A 22,301-nucleotide genomic window follows, 5' to 3' on the forward strand; every position below is an offset into this window, starting at 1 on the left:
CTATGAACCATTATCTCCAATCTGATAACAATCAGGGGATACGTCATTCACAAACATGTTGAAAAGGTTATTCTTTTTTTAATTTGAGGAGACATTTGTTTATTTTTTATGTGAGAGGTGGGTGAGTTCTTCTTCAGACTTGAATTTTGTATGTATTAAAAAAGTTGCAATTACGAAGCTATAGCTATCTTTGAAAGTTTGTTTTCATGTGCAATAACACGAAAATATTTATTAGGTATGGCGCATGTTTTGGGCTGTTTTGCCAGTGTGTTGCTGTTCAACACACTCGATTTAAGGGAACATGAAATAAACATTTTGATAGTTTGTTGTATTTTTGACTTTTCAATATGGCTGTTGTTTTTATTTTGCTTTGAAGTTAATATAGAAATCGTAGATTTTTGGTAATTACAAGCTCGTGAGCTTGTATTAAAACGCAAATGTGTCCTACAAGAATGGAAATTTTTGCCTCTCTGAGCACCGACACGGGAGTAGTCGTGTGTTCGAATCTCATCTTGGTAACTATTTTTACTTTTTTTTTCTTTTTACTAACTCGTAACTAACTATGTCCGAAATGATCAATTGCAACGTCACAGATTTAAATTTCGTACCTAAACTCTCTAAGTACTTGGAAGTCATCTAAATGACGTTTCAGGCCAAATTTGGTATTTGCTTTCGACAAAACTTGGCACAGTTAACAAAAAAAGTATGCTGAACATAATAGTGACACCATAATTTTGATTTTTGTCACTTAACGTCATTTTAGGCCAAATTGGTCCAAAAATTAAAACTATTTTAGACAAAACTTGGCAAAGTTAACAAAAAAAGTATGCCGAACATGGTGACATTAAAATTTTGATTTTTTGTCACCTAAATGTCATTTTAGGCCAAAATTGGTTCGAAAATTAAAATACTTTATTTTCGACAAAATTTGGCACAGTTAACAAAAAAAGTATGCTGAATATGATAGTGACATCAAAATTTTGATTTTTGTCACCTAAATAGAGTTTAAGCTCATAAACGTTTCAATCGCGCGACTTTCAACCATGAATGATAGGCTGTATTTTTTGTTAGCAGAAATTGTAAAATTGGGTTGCATTGTGGATGTTTCATAGTTGTGCATTTTCAATAGCAATATTTTCAATAGCAGCGCCTGCATATTGTTTATTTTTTAAAAAGATAAGATTAGTGTTCACAAGCTTTATTTAACTAACTGGTAAAGTAAAGGTGTTTCCACCAAAGTTTTCAAAAGTGAATATAGGCAGAATTAAGGTCTCCCCAAATGCCTGGAAAGTAGTCTGCGAAAAATAAAATTTCCACAACAATACGTAAGAGAAAAACGAAGACGCTCCACCATATATAAATAATTACGAGAACAAAATTCTTTTTGTAGCGAAAAGAATTTCTCGTTTTCGCTTTCTTCTTTCTGTCAGTCAGTTTACCCCAGACTGACCCAACGAAAATTGAAATTTCGAGGAATTTTCCGTTCAGAAGATCTCACAAATCAATTTCGAAAAAAACTGCGTAGTCCACAAGAAATGTTATTGCCCATCTGAGTAGCAAAGTATGTCGTGTCTAACTTCGTAACAGAAATCACAATTTAATAGACAGCTTTTTGTAAACTTTATTCGCGAGGTTGTTTACGTATATCATACGTCTTGTTCTTAATGAGGGCAAAACGCCGTTGATTTACGAATATCATAGGCGTAGAAGAGACCTTGGGACAGTGTTTGTAGATAAATTAATGTTATAAATATTAGTGAAAATTTGACTTGGTGTTTTGTCCAGTTGATGTTAAGGCCGACAGCAAAGAAATTTCTTAGCTGCTTAGCCTTTGTAGGTATGTCATCAAACAACCTCGTCCCCACGCTTATTGATATATGCAAAAAGAGATTCTGGTCCTGGGATCAAGGCTGGTCAACTAGTTTGGCAATTTTATGTAGAAATTGCTCTCTACGATTTTGATTAATGCTCTGGTTTGTTTTAACTTACAACCTATCATTTTCGGCACTACACGCATTTTTAAAAGAATATGCTTTATAAGAATATCAGGCTGGATTTGATTTTGATTTTAAAAAATTATATATCTATTGTTTAAGACAATAGAGAAATAGGAATAAGGACCAACCTGGTTAGAATTTTAGTATTCTTATATAACAAAAGCGTATATGGCATTCACCGGAGTCGTATTCTGTCTACCATTAAACTTACCACGTTATCTGCCACACCTTATATTGCAGATATGGACTTAAATATCATGATTTTCAAACTTTAAGTTATGTGTTTGCATAGCTGAGGTCAGGTCGTTCTAACTTTCAATTTGTCACACGGTTTTTTTTTTAGTTTGTTTTTCACAGTTTTATCTTCCCATTTATTTACCCGTTGATCTGTTGTAATTTCGTCTAACTGTCTAAGCATTTATTTCGGGACTTATGTCATCCGAGGTAATCATTTCAGCTGATATTTGATTAAGCCGGTCTGTCCCCTCACTTCCATCATTAGATTTGTAAGGTTGCAGCAAATTTAATGATGAAAGTCAATTTAAATACCCTCATCATCAGGCATACTGATATCATTTCCGTCATCATTATTATTAGACCTTGCATCTTGCTCCGTTGTATGTATAAGAGGCTCAAAAAGTTCTACTAATATCTCTATGCATGATGTGAAACTTGATAGATGCGTGATTTTATCCGTATGATTTCCTTAGTAAAGGCGTCGATAACTTCATGATTCTCTGTAAAGCAACCTCGTCCCCAGGGCATCTTGTATCTTTTCTGACATCGGACGGCGATACCAGGTATAGAAAAGAGACAAGAGGCGCTGGGAACGAGGTTGTCTGTAAAGCTGTTCATTAAGAAGATAGTATTTTCCTACATCCACGTGTTCTACCGTTTTTAATAGCTCGCACAATGCTGTTCTCTATCGCTTGTGGTGCTTCTTATACTGTGTGCTCTCCGACGCTGATAGTGAGATAGAAAAAGCACGAGGGCAGCTCTAACATTACGCAACGATGTCGCCCCCAAGGCTTGTTAGGTTCTTTTTTTATGCTGTCATTTATCATATCAAAAAGAGGATAAGGGCGATTTTTAGGGTCTCAATGAGTTTTCGTCTAGATATAAAAACTTTAAGCTCTGGGAACAAGGTTGGATAGGTCGAAGTTGGCAACAGTTTATACCACAGCCGAGATGATTAATCTCCTAACACTCTTGTAAAGGTGTAACCGGTAGAGCGTTTAAAAAAGGGAAAAAATAAGCGACCGTTACAGGATATTATTCAAGCATTTTCATGCGTCATTTGTCTTACAAAATTTTTCTTCAAACATAAATTTTGGCACTTGTCTGAAACATATTGTGTGGTGCACATATTTCCATAGAATGTAGGAAGAAGTTGACTGACGTCACTTTCAAGAAAGCTTCTTATTTTCTGAAATATCTTAAGAGAAAAACTTTCGTGACCAGAAATTTTCACGCAAGACATTTTCGCAAAATTAATTTTCGAGAATTTGAGTCGATTTCTGACAATCAAACTTAGATTGGCACATGTCTTTTAAGCAAAGTGATACATTACCGAATCCACATTTACCAGGGATGTCGGGAGTCGTTGAAAACAACATCATGTAACATAATTTACACATACTTTCAACCTTGTTCCTAGGGCTCACTTTGCCGTCCGATATGATATATTTCGAATATAGACGCCATTAATTAGCATTGTTATCAAAACTTTTAGCCAAATATTTTTTTGTGACCTTCTTTTTCATCAGTTCGCTGATATATTTTGTTTTGACATGTATAGTTTTTTAAGACATGTGTTTTGTTGTCATTCATTGATATATAGTTTTTTCTATGAAACTTTGATTTTTGTCATATTGGTGTTGGTGCTCTGGTAGTTGGGTATTCCGGTATTCCGATTACGTAGCGTTTCCGTGTTCCCGGTTTTCTTACGCCCTGGGCACTTTCGATTTAAGATTTTTGGGTTTGAGCCAGCATCCTGCAAGTACCTTACTTTACTTGGCTGGAGTTTCTCAGTGCTGTTAAATACATAAACAAATGTGAGTGTTTATATGTTTGTTTCGTATTTTTTATCTTGTCCTTGAGATGTTGAACACCCTCATTCCAAAACTGAGCCGTGCCATTGGTATTTTAGCTAAAGTCCGCCACTATGTTACAAATGACATACTCTTGAATATTTACCATGCTATCTTTCAATCCCATTTAATATACGGTATACAAATTTGGAGTCACAGTAACAATTCTCTAAAGTTAAAATTACAATTTCTTCAAAACAAAGCTCTCAAAGTTATACATTTCAAAGCAAAATATGATTCCCCTAAACCACTATACAAATTATCAAATGTCCTCCGAGTTCCTGATTATATTACAACTCTGAATTGTTTACTTCTTCACGATCTTGTCCACAATAAACTTCCCAATGCTTTTAATGATTTTATCATTTCTGCTAATATGTCTCACCATCATCTTACCAAGTTCTCTGATAACAACATGACTATACCACACTCCAATACAACCTTGTATGGTAAAAAATCTGTCACATCCCAGTGTGTCCGTGATTGGAACTCTATGCAATCCAATCTAAAAAAAGCATTCAAACCTTTATCGAAACCGCAGTTAAAGTTCTCTCCCTTTGAATACTTCTTAAAATAGTTACACTCGATTGACTAGAACTCTGCGGTTTTTGTTGACAGGAAAAATGTATCTCTTCTTCCATGATTCCTGCGAGGTCTTGTGTCTAACATCAGTTGCTCTCACGCTCCCACTCACTAAGAATAACTTTGTCTAACCAATGTCGATCGTTGGTAATTGTGTGTGTATTCTCCATCCCAATCCAAAGGTTCCATAGTCCTTCCAGCTTTGCTATTTCTATGGCTTCCCTCTGTATGAGCGTGATTACTTCCTACTATTACGATATTTTCTATGAAAAAATAGAAGAGGTTATATCTTATAGTTTATACTTTAAACAAAACATGTACACGTAATATTTAGCATGTATAGTATATTTATATTGTATACCTTAACGCCATTAATTTTCGCGCCTTTAATTTTCGCGCACCCTTCAAAAACACCCATTCGCGCACCCTTTAATTTTTGCGCACCTCCAAATTTACAATTTTTCTTGAAGTGAGAAAATTTTAAAAGTAATTGATAGACGGTTTTTCAGCTTTCAAATGACTCTTTTCTTGTGGTTTTAAGTAAGCCCGTTGATACAAAATAATCATGATATACTAATCAATAAAACTATTTTGTAGAAAAAGGGTCTTAATTAATTTTCTTTTCAAGATTTTCGGTAACACCAGACTTTTTCCAGCCGTTGATTATTATTTCTGGGTGGTTCCAGGCGTAGTCGTAATCATCCCCCATTCCAACAGGAGGTTTAGAGATTCCGATTCTCTTGATTGTGCTTAAAGCAGATTCTAAGGATGAAGTGTTCAAGGAAATGGAGAATCTGGTTAAAAGCTATTACATTGAGCCTGATCAGATAGTTGCTAAGGAAGGAGAAGATGACGAAGAAGGCGAAGGAGACGAAATTGATCTTGAGTCTGAAATAGAGGAGACCCAAGAAGAGATAAGTGCTCCAACAATAATTCCAGAAACACAAAATGTTATTGTCATTGATGATTAGACCTTTATATTCATGAAAGAAATTTATTAAAGTTAAACTCAGTAGCTCTCTTTTACTGTTGTTCTTAATGAAGCCTTTCGACCAGAAAAGTACTTAAATGAAAAAATGACCATCTTTTGAAGTTATCAATGGCTTAGAAATAGCTAAAAAGTGATTTTCACTAATTCGCACAGCCTTTAATTTTCACGCAGCTGAGTGGGCGAAAATAGGATTTTTCCGTGGCCTTTTATTTTTGAGCACCTTTCCTGCGTGAAAATAAAAGGCGCGCGAAAATTAATGGCATTAAGGTATCTATTTATACAGCAGTATCTATGAGCTGAATATCCATAGACTGTATTTATCTGCTCCTGATACAGGAATATATACTTACTTACTTACTTACTGCTGAACGCTGAAGCTAGCTCTGTGGCTAGTTAATGCTTCAAAAGCACCTTATTGACAATTATATAAAGCCCTGATAATTTTGCTTCGTTCTTGCTCAAACTGATATAAAGATTAAATTATGTAAACTGAAGGCTACTTGCAATATACTATACCATGCCTATGGTATACTATACCATGCCTACCATGCCTAATTGTTAAGATGTGCTGTGTTTGTTGTGTGATTGTACAAAATGTGCATATATATATATATATATATATATTGTCTATTGTCCACTCTTTTCTCTAATTCTTTCTCCTTTCTCTGGCCACCTTAATTGAGAAATGGCATTGTGTGTTGTTGCTCCATTTTCTTTTTGCAATTACTATTTTTTGCTTGTTTGTTTTGTTTTTGATTTTTGCCCGATTTTCCTCCCCTTTTCAAGGTTACCATAGCTAGTACTAGCCACTGGCTAATCTATGGTTATCCTCGAGCATGCATCAAGATATGCCTACCTACTCTGCTTTGTTATATACTCATATTTCTATCCTTGTTCATTTTTGTTGGAACTGATCATTTTCATATGTATATTTTTTTAAAAAAAGGAAAGAAAAAAAAAACTATATATATTTATATATTTACGATGCATTTCAACATATTTATATTTTTTTAACATAGGAAACATACAGTTTATCAGAATAAAGATATATTTATTTAATACATATGAATAGGTAACTTTATAAACACTTGGTGAAAATACCTGATAACTTGTGTGAATTTTATGCTTTGTCCTTGTCTTTTCCCGTCTGCGCATCATTAAGAACGCAAGAATTATTTAGCTAGCTGCTAGCTAGGTAGCAAGTCAATCATAGTCAGTCCATCATAAGCTAAGAAGCTTATGCCTGTTTCTATTTAATTTTAAAACAACAACAACAGAATTTCTCCTTTTAAATTTACACATTTATAACATTTTAATCCCTCTGTGAGTTGTGGTTGTTATAACTCTTGCACATTGAGCAGGAGAGTGAGGTTTGATGTCAACGATTCAATATGGCCAAGTGAATGTTATCATAGCGCTAGGCTTATCCCAGCAATGTGAGGGCCACCCTAGCCTAATTAGGTGTTTGCTCGACTGCCTAATTGGGTCTTTGTAGTTCAAAATGAGCATTAAGTACTTCAAGACTTCCCATTTTATCCAATGACCCTCATAGATATAATGCACAAGCATTTTTCCAAATATTTATATCCAAATTATAATGTCATATTTAGGTAATAACAAATTTTGACATTTTCTGTCATCAGTCATTTTGGAACTGTCAAGGGATGTGCATTCAAATTCTATCTGAATCAGGATGTGCCATATTTTTTATACTTGTAAAGCAGACCTTATATGGAAAGTTTAAATCTTTTCCTGACTGTTTAATAAAATGCTTACTGTGGTCCTTATTTTGTTGACCCTTGAGTGATAAAACTTTGTGGTTACTAATTATATAAAGCCTAACTTTCTATTAAATTTAAAGTCATGCTTTTTTATATTTTCTAATTAATGTGAAAATTTCTCTTGCAAATGTACATAATGGTTTATGTAATGATAAACTTATTTTTGTGAAATTACTTTAGATTTTTAGCAGGTAATGCTGTTTTGGCAAACAATTGTTCTTGTTGGTTTGATATGATTTATTTTAGTCATTAGGTACTGACAGCTAAAGTACTGCTGTGGACATATTTTTATAGTTTTTTCTGTTGAATAAACTACGTACATTACAACCAATGATTATTTCTTTTTGCAGTAGCCATTACCATGGTCAATAACACAATGAAGAATCACAGCAATAGTAAATTGATAAGAAGAACATAAGGCACCAGGCCTTTGGATCTAAAAAAGTTAGATAGATGTTGTTGTTGTTGTTTAGTTTTTTAGGTTAAGGCTTTATCACTTATGCAGAAATGACTAAACTTGGACTTTTTAGGTGAACATAAACATGCAATGCGATCCTGTGTAAAAATACAACATAAAGCACAGACCAGCCTTTTTATCTGACGAAGAAAACATTTAATATTTTGTAGATTTCAGATAAATTTACTTTTCAAGGTGGAATGTTTCATGCACTGCAAAATGCTCAGAAATTCTGATTGGCTTTCAGAAATTTCACGCATTTAAACGTGAGATTAATTCTACTATTAAATAACAGAAATTTTCACCCCAGCCAATCAAAATGCTTTCTGCTCGGAATATCTTGCCAAGTGAGGATGAGCTGTAAACAATGTGTTGGCTGTGGGAGAGCATTCATCAAATTTGATATTGTTTTGTCCCCATGTGGTAGCCAATCATAAATCATCGTTGACTGTCCCCCTTTTTTATAAAAAAACAATTTTTTTTCACTTTAAGGATCTCAGCTAAGATTGTTTGGAAATTTTGTTCCGCATTGTTTATAAAAAAAGGAGATTAAGAGATTGGACAACACAAATAAACATAAAAAAATTGATTACAAACCTCGAATCAACTGTGTTTTGTGTTGTTTCATTTATTGACGGCGTACTAAAAATTCTGTATCCTAATATTTTAAATTATTCTCTTGGTAACTGTATTAGTACTTTAAAGGAAGGACACTTGTATGTGGTCATTTTTAAGTCTGTTGTAAACTCTGAGAAAGATCCATGTACAACTTCCCAACCTTGTCTGTAAGTGGTTATTGTATAAGTTTTAATGGAGAGGATTAATCTTGATTGAAAGAAAATTACTTTTTAATATATAAAAAAATATTGAATCAATTTACACTCTAGAATCACTAAATAACATTAGTTTCTATCTTGTACATGTGCAGCCATTGTATAATGTCAGTGTCCAATAATTCCAAACTAAAATACACTGATAGTTTTTTGTTGTTTTTTTGAATGAAACAGGATAGGTTCTGCTTGGAAAAAGTTCAGAGAGTTACTTCCTTTGTTGACAAGCAGAGTCCTGTCAATTGAGGTAAAAGGTAGGTTGTATGAGGCCTGTGTAAGAAGTGTTATGTTGTACGGTAGTGAGACATGGGCAGTGAAGCAGGAAGATCTTGGCCGTTTAGAAAGGAATGATATGACAATGGTTAGGTGGATGTGTAACGCCAGTCTAAGAGGCAGAAAGTGTTCAGATAAGCTAAAAAGCAGGCTAAGTCTCCGTAGAATTAAAGATGTTATCCAGATAAGAAGATTGAATTGGCTGCGTCACTTGGAAAGAATGGAGGAGGATAATTGGGTAAGAAAATGTAGAGACTTGATAGTTCCTGGGGCAAAGCCCAGAGGCAGACCGAGAAAGACTTGGCAGGAGGTTATAAGGACAGACTTGATACAGAGGAAGTTGAGTTTAGATCTAACACAGTCTAGATCAGATTGAAAGAGGGTCATTAATATACCCGGTCCAACCCATGCTAGCATGGAAAACGGTCGTTAAGCCGAGAATGATGATGATGATGAGAGTATAAGATCTTCATGTAACTAGCAAGAAATTTATTGTGAAAGGAATTGTAGTACTTTTTTCACCCGCCTGGGGACAGGAAGCAAGACCTAATTTTGTGATTTGTTTTGTATGATTTATGGTACTGTGACTTTACTCTTTTAACTTGATTTGTTTACATGTTATTTCAAACAGGCTCATTTATTTTGTATTTGAGGTAAAGGCTTTATCACTTACATTAGAAACGAAAATTTTCGGATGGAAAAACTTTCGGATTTTTTTTTTTCCAAAAATTTTTCGTCCAAAATTTGTGTCTGTTGGAAGTTTTTTTGTTCGAAATTTTGGTTTTTCTAATTATTTTAAAAAAGGACTAGTGCATAGAAATTATATATAGGGTAACCAGAAAATCAATAAAAAATGCAGTTTTTTAACTTATTATTTTACTTATTTCCACATTTGGCTGAGCCTCTATCTATAAAGTTGGATCCTGAAGATTTTGATTGAATATATGTACACTATGCTTTTAGCCTCCCCTTGTGTCATTTTCTGTAATCATTAGTTTTGAAATTTCGTTGAAATTCGTTCAAAAGACTTACCCATCCATTTTTGACTTTATAAATCTTGTCCGGAAATTTTTCCGCTCAAATAAAAAATTGTGTCCGAAAGCTTTTCCGCCGAAGTTTTTCAGCCGAAACATTTTCCGCCGCAAATTTTGGTTCTTAATGTATAGAGAAATAATGACACTTGAACTTCTTTTAGGTAAACATGAACATGCAATACAACGTCTATCCTTTATTCTTGGTACTAATGGTAGCTGTTGCACCAATCTGGACCACCTGTCCTACACAGTGCCAATGTAAGCAAGGCAGTGTTAACTGCCACCGACAAAATCTGACATCAGAAGATTTAAAAGTTCTGGCAGCTAACTTACCCTTGGACACATACGAGCTAACTTTGTCTGAAAACTTGCTGGAATATTTTCCTGTTGAAAATTTCACGCATTTGACAAAATTGAATGGGCTCACATTGAGTCAAAACCTTATTAGCGAGTATCCGAAGAATCTGTCTGTATACATGCCATCTCTCGTAAGTATTTTGATAAATCAAAATAAATTGGTTACACTCGAAGCTGATGATTTGATTGGTTATGAAAACATTGAAACACTCGATTTGTATGGAAACAAAATAACGGAGTTACCAGCAGGTTGCTTTAAACATGCACCAAAACTGAAAGAGCTCTTTTTAGAAAAAAATCAGATCAGTAGTATTTCTAAAGATGCGTTTACCGCATTGACAGAGTTGGAGACGCTTAGTTTGGAGAACAACGCTCTCAAAGATGTGGAAGTTGGCACCTTCGATAACCAAAAAAACATGCGAAAAATTTGGTTGAGTGGAAACGACTTAACAAGAATTCATCCTAACTTGTTTACTTCGTTTTCCTCTATGCTTTTTAAAATGCATTTAAATAATAATAGTTTGACTACACTGGAGCCTGGTACTTTTAAAAACTTGAAGATTGTCGCCCTCGACCTGTCATATAATGGTATAAGCACGATAAAGAAATCTGTCTTCGAAAAAACAGACGTGTTTAGAACATTAAACCTAGAAAATAACCCAATATCATGTGACTGCCATCTCTATGAAGTTTTTAAAAACTTAAAAGCTCTCCGGCCCAGTGTTTCCGTTACGGGACAGTGTTTCTCTCCAGAATCTGTGAGAAAGGATTTAATTATGAATGTGGTTGGACCGAACAAGTTGAACTGCACAGTATGCACTTATAGCCCATGTTTAAATGGAGCCACGTGTGTTGTTGTAACCGAAAACTCCTACAACTGTAGCTGTCCTTTTGGATTTCGAGGAAAACATTGTGAGGAGAAAATTATGTGCGCAATTAACCCATGTCACAATAATGGAACCTGCAATGTTCTTAACTCCACCACTTATAATTGTAGTTGCCTGCTCGGTTATAATGGTAAAGATTGCGAAAATAAGGTGATGTGTGCTATAAACCCTTGTCTAAACAATGGCACGTGCGTCGTTTTAAATCCGAAGGAGTATAAATGCAGTTGCGTTGGTAATTTTAAAGGAAATCGTTGTGAGGTTAAAATAGAAAAGAAGGAGGAGAGTGGCCTTAAAGCTGGTATGATCGCTGCTATTGTATTGATTGTTTTAGCGCTCCTTGCTGTTGTGATTGTGATTGTAGCGTATAGACACAAGCATGCCACTGGTACGGAGGCCGAAAAGAAGCCGTTAGCTTCAGCTGTTCGTACCTAACTTGTAAATGCAGCATGAATTGAATGGAAAGCGATTATGTGAAAAAAAAAACAGCTGAATATTTTGTGAGAAATTTGTCAAATTTCTAGAGTGAATTTATTATAAAATGTGTTACTTGAACATTTGATGAATTTTACACCTTCGTTGAATTTTTATGATAAAAGATGGTATTAATTCGCAAAAATTATTAATTATTTTGATGGCTATATAGGGTAAATATTTTCTTTTTCTTTATGAACTTGTTTCATTTTTTTTTTCTATTGACCGTGTTTTTTCTGATAACCAACCTATTGGACGCGATCCTGTGTCCGCATATTTCCGCGTTTAAACGTAGAGATTAAATTTACTTTTAAACAACGAAAATTTCCGTCAGCCAATCAAAATGCTTGAAATGTCCTACCAAGTGGAAATGAGCCTTAAAACAATGTGTTGACTGTGAGAGAACGTTTATCAACTTCGTTTTATCCCCCTATAGTAACCAATCATAAATCATCGTTGACTGTCCCCCTTAAAAAAACTTTTTTCCACTTTAAGGATCTCGGATAAGTTTGTTTTGAAATTTTGTTCTCCCCTTCAGGTTGTTCGCCCATTTTTTTTTTAAGAAACATTTATTTGCAATACAAATGCTGTGCTCTTCAATTTTGAATTCAAATGTGTACCAAGCGAATTCTTTTTCGATTTAAACGAATTTTAGTTCTGCATTTTTTATAAACAAAGGAAGTTAAAATATTGGACAAAAGCCAATAAACAGGAAAAATTGATTAGAAACCTCAAATCAACTTTCGTTGTTTCCTTTATTGACGGCGTATTAAAAATTCTGTATCTTAATATTTTAAATTATTCTCTTAGTAACTGTGTTAGTACTTTAAATGAAGGACACTTGTATGTGGAGGAAAATTTTACAAAATTTTAAGGGAATAAATTTTTTGCAAAATAGTAAGATTAGTTAAAATTCGCGAAAATAAGATACAACGAAGATATTGATGAAGTCTTTTCTTTGAGTTCCTAAACAATGATGCAACTTGGTTGTTTAATTTACGAGGTTTCGAGTTATATTTTTTTAAATTGTAAAATTTTTTGTTAAATTGTAAAATAATTGTTGTCGTTCATAAAATAACTTTATTCCATAAATCTTCATTCTTTACACTTCACTGTCTTTCTCCATGATTTGTGTCTTTATGGTACACATACAAATAGCGATTTTTTTTAGGCCTGATACTTGTGAGAAAGAAAGGCAGGTATTGAACTTTTTATCTAGAAAAATTTCATCGCTAAGAAAACATGACGACAACTTTGCTGGTCAAAATAAAATACATTCTGCGGATATTATTATTTCGTGGATTGCGTGCAAAAAGTACACGTATATAAATAAATTTTTATGAATAACGGAAACATGTCATCAAATATTTCTGGAAAAATTCCCTTCCTTCGTTTTTTACTTCGTGTGTATAAAGTTGCCCTCTTTTTCACTAGGAAGAGAGGGTAAGAATTGGCTAATTTTGAATTTTCCTAATTATTTTGCAGGTTATAAGTTTGACCAAAATCTGCCAAACTCCTAACCCAGAAGTATTTTCTCGCATCACATCCCATTATCAAAAAGTGAAAACTGACACCTGGGAGCAGGTTAAAAAACTCGAAAATCACGAAAAAAAATACCCGGAAAGGTAATCTGCAGTCACCCTTAAAAAAACATAGTAAAGCTGACAAAAAAATTGAAATTTTCTGGTAAAAAAAGATTTTTTGCAGGGATGGTCAAGTAAGCGGCTATGTATTTAACTTTTGCCTGTGACTAAATTGAAAACACCGTATCAAAATGCACTGGTGAGAACATTGCAGCGCTGCACACCGACTTTCCCCCAAGTATTCATGTTTTATTGTTCACCCTCGAGCAACTCCAAATCAATAATTTCCATCAATTTCTAAGGTATAGAATAAGTTGCGAATTCTAGGCGGAAGAAAAAGGTGATCTACACTTTCACAAAACAAAAAAAATGCGAAAAATATCCTCTTACATAATTCAACTAATTTTCGTCCTGTGTATCTATATTTTCTTCTATTCTGAATTATATTTAACTGTTTAGTTTAACATACCATTGGACAGGTTAATTTCATTGATAACATTCCATTATTCGATTTCATAACTGTGTAATATTCGACTGTTCGAATTTATAGATAACATTCGACTGCTTGCTCTTTGAAATAAACTATAAATTTATAGTACATTTATAAGTTTAATTGGAGAAACTTTCGCGAGAGAAACTTTCGCAAATTTGCGATTTTTCGCCATTTTCGCGAAAGTTTATCTCGCTAAAATGTGCGAGTTTCTTCATTCGCGAAATTTTCCGAGTTTCTTCATTTGCGAAAGTTTATCCAGTAAGCTATTTTATCATTTTTTACCAAAAACACACAAAATACTTAGAAATCTTATTTCAAGAAAGAAAATTTATGACATTTTCAATTATGCTAAGAATTGTGATGTTTTTTCTAACTGAAATACTCTTGTTCGCGAAAGTTTATCTCACAAGGTCAAATCTTCTATGAGGTGAATACGCAACCATTAAAAACAAATTAGGCGTTTTGTGGCTTGAAAATAAACATTATTAAAACAGACTAGTTTCCGCAGGCGAATACGTCAAACAAACCGAATTGGTTTGATTAAAAGATCACTTGTAAAATTTTTCACTTTCGTCGTGTGACATTTTTTTCGCGCGGTAGGCATTCCAATGTATTCACACTGTCTCTACCTAGATGTTGAGATGAACTTTTACATAAGTAGTAAAGTTGCAATGTTAAAGATTGCATTGTTCTTCTACAATGTTGTTTTTCTGTAATTTCATGTCTATGTTTGCTTTAATTAGAATCAAAACACAACTTGATATGCATTTGACCTACAAACTCATTGTGGGGCGCCTTGAGCTTTTCTCTCCCATTCAAGGAAACGAGGTTGTTTAACGTTGCAATTCTTTTATTCGTTTTTAAATTATTTTAACGGGGCAGCTCCTATTACGCAGTCGTAGCGTCAGTATATCATAGGTTTAGAAGAGCTCTGGGAACGAGGATGACATGCCCTATCACTTTAAAAATCACTCAAGTTGCTTTGTATTAAGATTTAAATAACAAGGGAGGAGAAAACCCGTCTTTCGTTTAGAAGACAGGTTGAACATCAGGATTATTAACTTTGTCTCCAAGACTTTTTGTTTCTTTTGACTTATTTTAGGTGTTAAAGGCTTGAGGCTGGTAAAATTTTCTTCTTACTTTTTTGGTGATATAGTTTTTGTTCTGAGTCTCAACCTTGCTGGTACGGATTGTTTCACACAAACCTATAAAAAGGAAATTTTATTTGCTGCTTCGCTAATTTTTTTCTTATTGTGAAAATTACTTCCCTCCAAGGTAAATATTTTCAGTTATTTTACCAAAATTTTAAAAAATAAATCCCCACAACTTTTTCCTCACTTCTCCCTGAAGTGAAAAGTTTTCGATCAGTGCGCGTACTTGTAAATCAGCGATACAAAATGTAGACCCCGCCCACACCCGCCTCCACCCGCCCCTCCTCCATCATTTAATCAGTCGCACCGCAGTGCGAGATTCCACTTTTCCTGAATTTCATTTCGGCCCCATGTAAACGGCCTCCAATCTTTTATACCAAAAATGAAGTCAAGATTCCCAGCAAAATTGGATAAATATGCTATTGTAATCTGGATATATTTAGATTAAGATGATATTAGCCAGTTTGTGTGCTTTTATGTGTATCATATCCTACAGTAATTCACACAACACTTCATATTCTCCTTCGCAACACATACTCAGCAAAAAACTTGAAACACAGCCAGTACAACATCCTTCGAACACACCAAACATTTCATCAAAGAACGTGTTGTGTTTGTGTAATCCTTGTCTTAATAACGGATCGTGTATATCCATGAGTAGCTGGACAGATTATAACTGCAACTGTAGTGACGAATTCGAAGGAAAGAATTGTGAAAAGTTCAAAACTTGGAAAGTTGTTAAAATATCAAGCAGTATGATTCTTATTGCTGGTATCCTTGCAGTTTTAGCCATGATGGCAATTTTAGCTATGTATTTTGGATATTTATATTTAAGTAGACTTTGATGTGATTTATACCTTATGGCAAACAAAAGGACAATTTCACTGTGAAATGTGGAAATCTATAAATAGGATTGTTTAGTACAGCGCAATCTATATAATAATACGCCAGTTCCGTGTGTCTGTAACAGGCAAAGTAGATATGTTTTTTAACCGCGTGGGTAACTAGGGACCACCTGGGACCAATTTGGGTAATTTTCCCAAACCTGGGTCCCCAAATCCGTTTCGGAATGTACGGGTTTATGACGTCATCAAAAAACCTTTAAATCTCAATATTTCCGTAACCGTTGGTCAAAAGTAAATGATCCTATACATTTTCTTGATCAGCGTTTCAAGATCTATACGATGAAGGCAACAGGCATACACATTTCTGAAAAAAAACATTTTGTGTTCTGACATGTCTCTGCTGACGTCATCAAAATTTAAATGACGGTTGTTTTTCTCTGTTATCCTGCCTAAGTGGATTTTTCCACGGGCCTTATCGACTAGTAAAGAAATATTAAAGACAGAAAGAAGGAATAACAATCAGGATGCACTAAATTTAAATTCTACATCAAAACAAAACTAACCGTTTTACAAAGAAACGTGGTGAAGGTTTGTCCCATTTGGTTGCATTTTCTGCTATAGCGGGAAGAGTTGAGTTAATTCTGTTCGCGCCTGCGCACTGTGATAAAATTAAAAATTTAGTCTAAGTGCGCACGCGTTAAGAAAGAAAGCCTTTTGCTTTATCTCGGGAAATGTAGTCAGGATACAAAGGAGCCTGTAATGTTAACATAACAGATATTGCTGTACATTCTACACCAAACAGAGATTAGATGGTTTTCTATGTTACCGAGTGCGCTCTCCAACAGGAGGGAACAATGCGCTTCACAAGCGATAGAGTAGATTTATTCTGACCAGCTCATTGCCACGTATTGTAACACTGGGTGACATTTAAAAATATTTTATTCACACAATGTTATAAAAAATAAAGGACGTCCTGCGGATTTTCTGTTTATGAAACCATTTGTCGACAAATTTATTTAAACGTGCATAACAGACTATTTTCATATGGGCGTTATAATTGCAAAAATTGTGAGGTCAACAAAGTTAAAAGCAAGTGAATTAATATGAAGGCTGTTTGCATAACAATACGACAAATATTTTAAATATGATGTAACGTCTCCACAGAAGAGAACTGAGAACTGTATATTTTATGCTAAAATACGTTGATTAAAATCGACATTTACAGACTTAGAATATTTTAATATAGAATATTTTAACAGAATATTTTAATTGTCAAATTTAAATTTTAAGTCTCAAATTTATTTAAGCTGGTTGTGTCCTATTTCCTGAAAAAATTGCAGGTTATATTTACAGACATTTATGTGCTTGCAGATATTCAACCAAAATATGATGTACCGTAAATGGGGGATTGAACGCCCTTGAAACATTAAATCATCCTGTTTATTTGTACAGAATAGGATGTTTTTTAAAAAAGGTGTGTCGGGGATTGATCTGATAACTTATGTCCGTATTACAATAAACACTTAAAAAGCATATTTATTGAGACGTGGGAGTTCGCGTGGTTGAGGTTTTAGCCATGGGGTTTATTTGAGCATGGGGGCTTATTCCAAAATAGCCGTTTAATCGACCATTTAAACTACATTAAGTTTAGGTTCGAGAAAGCGTGCACTATTTTTCTCAGGTTACGACCTTCAACAACTACGCAAAGCGATTTTCCATCGCACTATACATTGCATTGTCTTTTTAATGACCAATGCGATACGAAATCCTGCTCATTTGCGATGAAAAAGGAAAAAAGATTTTTTTATTTAGTCAGATATACATAAGTTTTGAAATGTGACAGATGGCAGTTCTGTTCACCCTTCCTTGGTTTTTTTTCTAAAGTTTTTTTTCCAAATTTTCCTGTACTAAATTTAATTCATGTCGCTTAACATTTTTATATGAGAAAAAGTATAAAAAGGATGCAGTTTTAATAATGGTTTTAATAACAATATATTAATTGATACCCACATATAAATGCTTTCAAAGAATGTCATTCTTACATAACGTTACTATAGTCAAGAGAGAGAATTTAATAATGTTGACACTTTAGTAATAAAAATTTAATTAAATTATATGTGATTAATCAACTAATTATTTTTATATTCGCTTAAATTGATTCAGCGTCAGGTCGTTAACCCGTCGTAACCTTGCTAAATGCTTTAAGTTTCTTTTCAAAATATGCAAAGTCAATTAAATACATTAAATAAATGAGGAGAGAAAATCAACACAAGATGATAAAGAACTTCAAATCTATTACATTGCTTTACCTTGTGTTGGCATCCATAACAGTTGCATTTGAAGAAGAGAAATTCCCTTGGAAAAGTTTTTTTAAAAAGACAGGAATTTCGGATGTTGATAAGTATCTGTGTTCAAGCAATACTACATTTCCTCGTCGCTGTAAATGCAATGAAAACTGTTGGGCTTTCAACAAATGCTGCATTGACAAACTGTGGAACGAAACTGACCCGATTCCGTTACATGAATATTTAAGTCGATTTATTAAAAGAAGCAAGTTATCTATAAATCAGATGAATAGATTGCAAAACACCAGTATTCTTGGAAAATCAAACGTGTTTAGTTCCATCTCAACATGTACAGACATGTCAAAGATAAAGAATGTTCAAGGTTGTTTAAACAAAAATAACAGCACCTCTGTGGAATATTTAGTACCAGTAGAAGGGGCAGATGGTTACGTGTACAAAAACATCTTTTGTGCAAACTGCAACAATGTAAAAAGTTTTCAATTCGTTAGTATTAATTTAATATGTTTAGGTGTTGATATTCCGACGTATGAAGACTTAATAAACCACCAAGATTGCCATATAAGTGTGGACACAGCAAATAAGGAGAGATATATAGAAAACAGGTGTGATAATTGTCGCAATGAAAATAAAAAAACTTTTGAATTATGCAAGGCTTTTAATGGACGGGAAGTAAACAACCCAGATGATTATAAAAATTGCAGAAAATATGTCTTTCGACTTCCACAAAGAACATCTACATTTTTTCCTATAATCAAAATTAAAAACATTGAAGATTTTTTTATTTCGTACAATAAACAACATGATTTCTACTTAACTGCTACAAAATCATGTTATGGTAACAAAATATTTGATATGGTTAAACAAGCTTGCGTTAAAACATTTTGTCCTCTAGAATACACTAGAGTTGATAACACTTGTGTTAGAAAAAACAAAATATCCGTTGCAGCAAATACAAATCCAATGGGCACGAGTTGGACGATGGAAAATATATCAATTTATATTATTTTAAAGAAAAAAGAGCTCGATTTTCAAATCGACCCTCAACTGGCAAAGAATATGATAAAAAACTACACCAACTTGGATGTGAATAATTTTATCCAGAAAGAAGATGAAATCGTCTATACGCAATACAGGCGAAATATGAGCCACAGTTTCAACATCACAAAAGCATTGTCTGCCATGCCGCACTATGACATGAAAATATTTTTAACAAGCGGAACACCTATCTATCTTCCAGTCAACAAGACGTTTTTCCCTGTCTTAAGATTCCCCAACAACAGTTTGTGCGCTCGACCAGAGTTGGTCGAAAAGAAAAAGTTAATTAATTTTCAGTTATACAATGCTTTACAATTAACCAACACAACTGGCAATACAAGTTTCTTTATTTCAATTTCAAAAGAAGGAATATTTCGCATGGAATACTTATGCAAAGAATTCTTTTTGAAAACAAATTGTTTGTTGACTGACGTAACTCAAAAATTTATGATAACGTCGAACCTTACTTTAAAGATTGAAGGAGAGAAGAGATTTTATTCGCCATCAGAATATACGCTGATTGACAAAAGTGTTGCTGTTTGTGTTAATAACCAAAACATGCCACCAACCACACAGCATGTTAATGCACCACCATGGCAAGCTACTGTGAAAGACGTCTTATTTAAAGAATTTATAATTGGAACTTCAATAAGCATCATATGTTACATTTGGTTGCTGCATAAAATTATTAAAAACTGCAGCTGTTATGTGGCGCAGCAGAATATGGCAGCTTTGTGTTTTTCTCTACTTGTTTCTGACAGTTTGTTTTTCCTTCACGTTGTTCAATTTCAAAGAATTAAGAATTATTGTTGGACAATAGCTGTAATTCTTCATTGGTTATTTCTCGTCACGCATATGCTTGTTGTCGTAATTGCTTACGAGTTTTTGATGACATTTCGTCAGAAAATGAATGTCCAACAATCCAAGAGTAACAAGCGTTTTATGAAGTATTGTATATTTGCGACATTGCTGCCCGCTTCTCTTGTTACCATATTAGCTGCAACAGATAAGTACCATGTTCTACAAATTGGTTATGGCAGTGTTGAAAGTATTTGCTGGATTGAAAACATGTACGCCCGGTTGTTTTCCTATATTGTACCGTTTGTTTCTGTTTGTTTCTTTGCTTCAGGAGCACTTCTTATTGCAGTCAGAAATATTCAAATTGTAAAGAAAAACTGTGCAATGGCAATGAATGGGACAATGAATGATGGCAACAAAACAGCTAAACTTGCTTTGAAATTGATTGTTATTCTTGGCATTGTTGAAGTGATTGGTATCATTCAAATTGCCAAAGACAATTTATCAGAAAAAGAGCAAATTTTTAATGCTGTTTTTCAACTAATTTACAACACATTGAGAAGTTTCAAAGGACTTCTATGGTTAGTAACTGCATATTATACACGACCAAGGGATTTGCAAAAGAGATTTTTGTCAAGAATATCTGGAAGAAAAAATAGCTTCACATTGCAGAAACCAACGGAACAAAGAACAAAACTTTAATATTGCAGCTTTTATTTTAATGTATAGACTCAAATTCAAATGATTATAATTTATTTATTTATTTATATTTATTCATATTTATTTATTATTTATTTAAAAAATGTAAAAGAAAAATACTAACAGATCTTTGACATGATTTATTAAATTGATGTAGGGGTAGCAGCTTTTTATAAGGCGCAAGTACTGTTTTTTCAGAAAAGAGATTTAGTTTAATTCAGTCATTTGAAGCTACCGTAACTTCATTCTATGATCCCTTCCTCATAAAAATTAGCAATATAATAATGGGAAAAGAAGAAACTATATTAATCTTAAATTTTAATATAGGAAGTCTTAAATATATTCTGTAATGGTGTTGGAGGTCGTTGCAGCCCAAATAATGTCAGGTTTCTGCTGCTGATTTCGTCTTTGACAGCACAAGAGGTGCTCCTGAAATTATTGTGACAGGAATGTCTACTAACAAGTAAAGTTTCAGGCTGGTGTGACAGGATTATATTATGAATTAATTGGGAATTACGTTGAGTTTAAGTAGCCTGAGAGGTTGATTTTTATTTGGTTTGACAATAGATAGTATTGACTTTTAGTATAGTACTATTCGTTAACCCGTGGTAAAAGCCACGGGAATTCGCCCAGTGTACATATTTTCCGCATACGGTAGACGTCCGTTAATTCGAACACGCAAGGGATTAAATTGTTTGTTCGAATTAACGAATGTTCGGATTATCGAAAGTTCAGAAAAAACAAGAATTTTAATAAACGTTTAAAGGTTTTATGCTAATATAACTTTATTACAACTTTAATACAACTTTTTATAAAAATCTTTTACCGTTGCTTGGCATGCTGGTAAACTACGATAAGTTTATCTAAAGAGATAAACAACAAATACTACCAAGACAAAAGCAAAAAAATTCTAGTATGTTGTAGTACAAGTGAGACCCAAGCATCTATCCCTGCACACAGTCTAAAATTGTAAGGTAAAAACATTCTTGTGCTCAGAGCTCTTTGAAATAAATAAAAAGTTTCGATCTCAAAGAGGGGGATTCCGTTATTATAAAAGTTATTGGGGGAAGGCGAAATCCGCCCCTCCTGGTCATAAAAGTTCGAAAAACCCCGGACCGAATAGGGTTAAGTGGGAAAGAAAAAAACAAGAGGCCTTCATTTTACCTATATTTTGAACCGCAAAAGAAACAACATGAAAAGGAACAAATAAAGAGCTTGCCGGCGCTTTTTATGACGTTTGAATTCAGCAAATCATAAATCGACTACGAATTAACTTCAGTTTACATTTCTCTTAGCAATAATTTAGCAATAATTTTTCATTTAGGAGAATTAAAATTTGAAAACATCGTAAGCAGAACGTTCTAATATGTTCGGAATACACCGGATCGAATAGGAGTAATCCTTATATATGGTTAGAAAACGTGACAATATCTTTATCATAACATGTAACAACGTATAAAAAATAAATATTAAGACACAAAAACTTTTAGAAAATAAAAAAGACAAACAAAATGACCCTCATAATAACCACCATTAAAATACATCGTCCACCAAGCATGCTGCCATCGCTAGAACTTCACGTTGTATCAATTAACAGAACGGATCATAAAGCGTACGGGAGGTTAAAATTAACATGGCGTA

At 33.8% G+C, this 22,301-nt stretch overlaps 3 protein-coding genes across 4 annotated transcripts in view; 2 read left to right on the forward strand and 1 right to left on the reverse strand.

The window, feature by feature from the left end:
* The window catches only part of LOC130656267 (calcineurin subunit B type 1-like), a 102,530-nt gene extending 96,847 nt beyond the window's left edge, over window positions 1–5,683 (reverse strand). The window contains exon 1 of the mRNA XM_057459099.1: window positions 5,673–5,683. The gene's annotated coding sequence lies outside the window, so the exon portion shown is untranslated. The remainder of the gene's footprint in view (window positions 1–5,672) is intronic.
* Window positions 30–12,842, forward strand: LOC130656263 (protein slit-like). 2 transcript variants are annotated; one of them, XM_057459096.1, is made up of 2 exons: window positions 30–117; window positions 10,197–12,842. In XM_057459096.1, the coding sequence occupies exon 2, from the start codon at window positions 10,203–10,205 to the stop codon at window positions 11,709–11,711; it is 1,509 nt and encodes a 502-aa protein (XP_057315079.1). In that variant the 5' UTR covers window positions 30–117; window positions 10,197–10,202; the 3' UTR covers window positions 11,712–12,842. The 2 variants fall into 2 exon arrangements, with proteins under 2 accessions (XP_057315079.1, XP_057315078.1); XM_057459095.1 differs by lacking the exon at window positions 30–117 and adding an exon at window positions 3,621–4,051.
* A 5,229-nt stretch (window positions 12,843–18,071) lies between these two features.
* LOC130657022 (uncharacterized) lies at window positions 18,072–21,263 on the forward strand. Its single transcript, XM_057459975.1, has one exon. The coding sequence runs from the start codon at window positions 18,072–18,074 to the stop codon at window positions 20,661–20,663; it is 2,592 nt and encodes an 863-aa protein (XP_057315958.1). The 3' UTR covers window positions 20,664–21,263.
* The last annotated feature ends 1,038 nt before the right edge of the window (window positions 21,264–22,301 follow it).

The sequence above is a fragment of the Hydractinia symbiolongicarpus genome, chromosome 9 (assembly GCF_029227915.1).
Source record: "Hydractinia symbiolongicarpus strain clone_291-10 chromosome 9, HSymV2.1, whole genome shotgun sequence".
Taxonomy (NCBI): domain Eukaryota; kingdom Metazoa; phylum Cnidaria; class Hydrozoa; order Anthoathecata; family Hydractiniidae; genus Hydractinia; species Hydractinia symbiolongicarpus.

What these genes read in the sequence shown, in the direction of transcription:
- LOC130656263 (XM_057459096.1), top strand. Translation starts at nt 10,203, where the DNA reads ATGAACATGCAATACAACGTCTATCCTTTATTCTTGGTACTAATGGTA.
- LOC130657022 (XM_057459975.1), top strand. Translation starts at nt 18,072, where the DNA reads ATGAGGAGAGAAAATCAACACAAGATGATAAAGAACTTCAAATCTATT.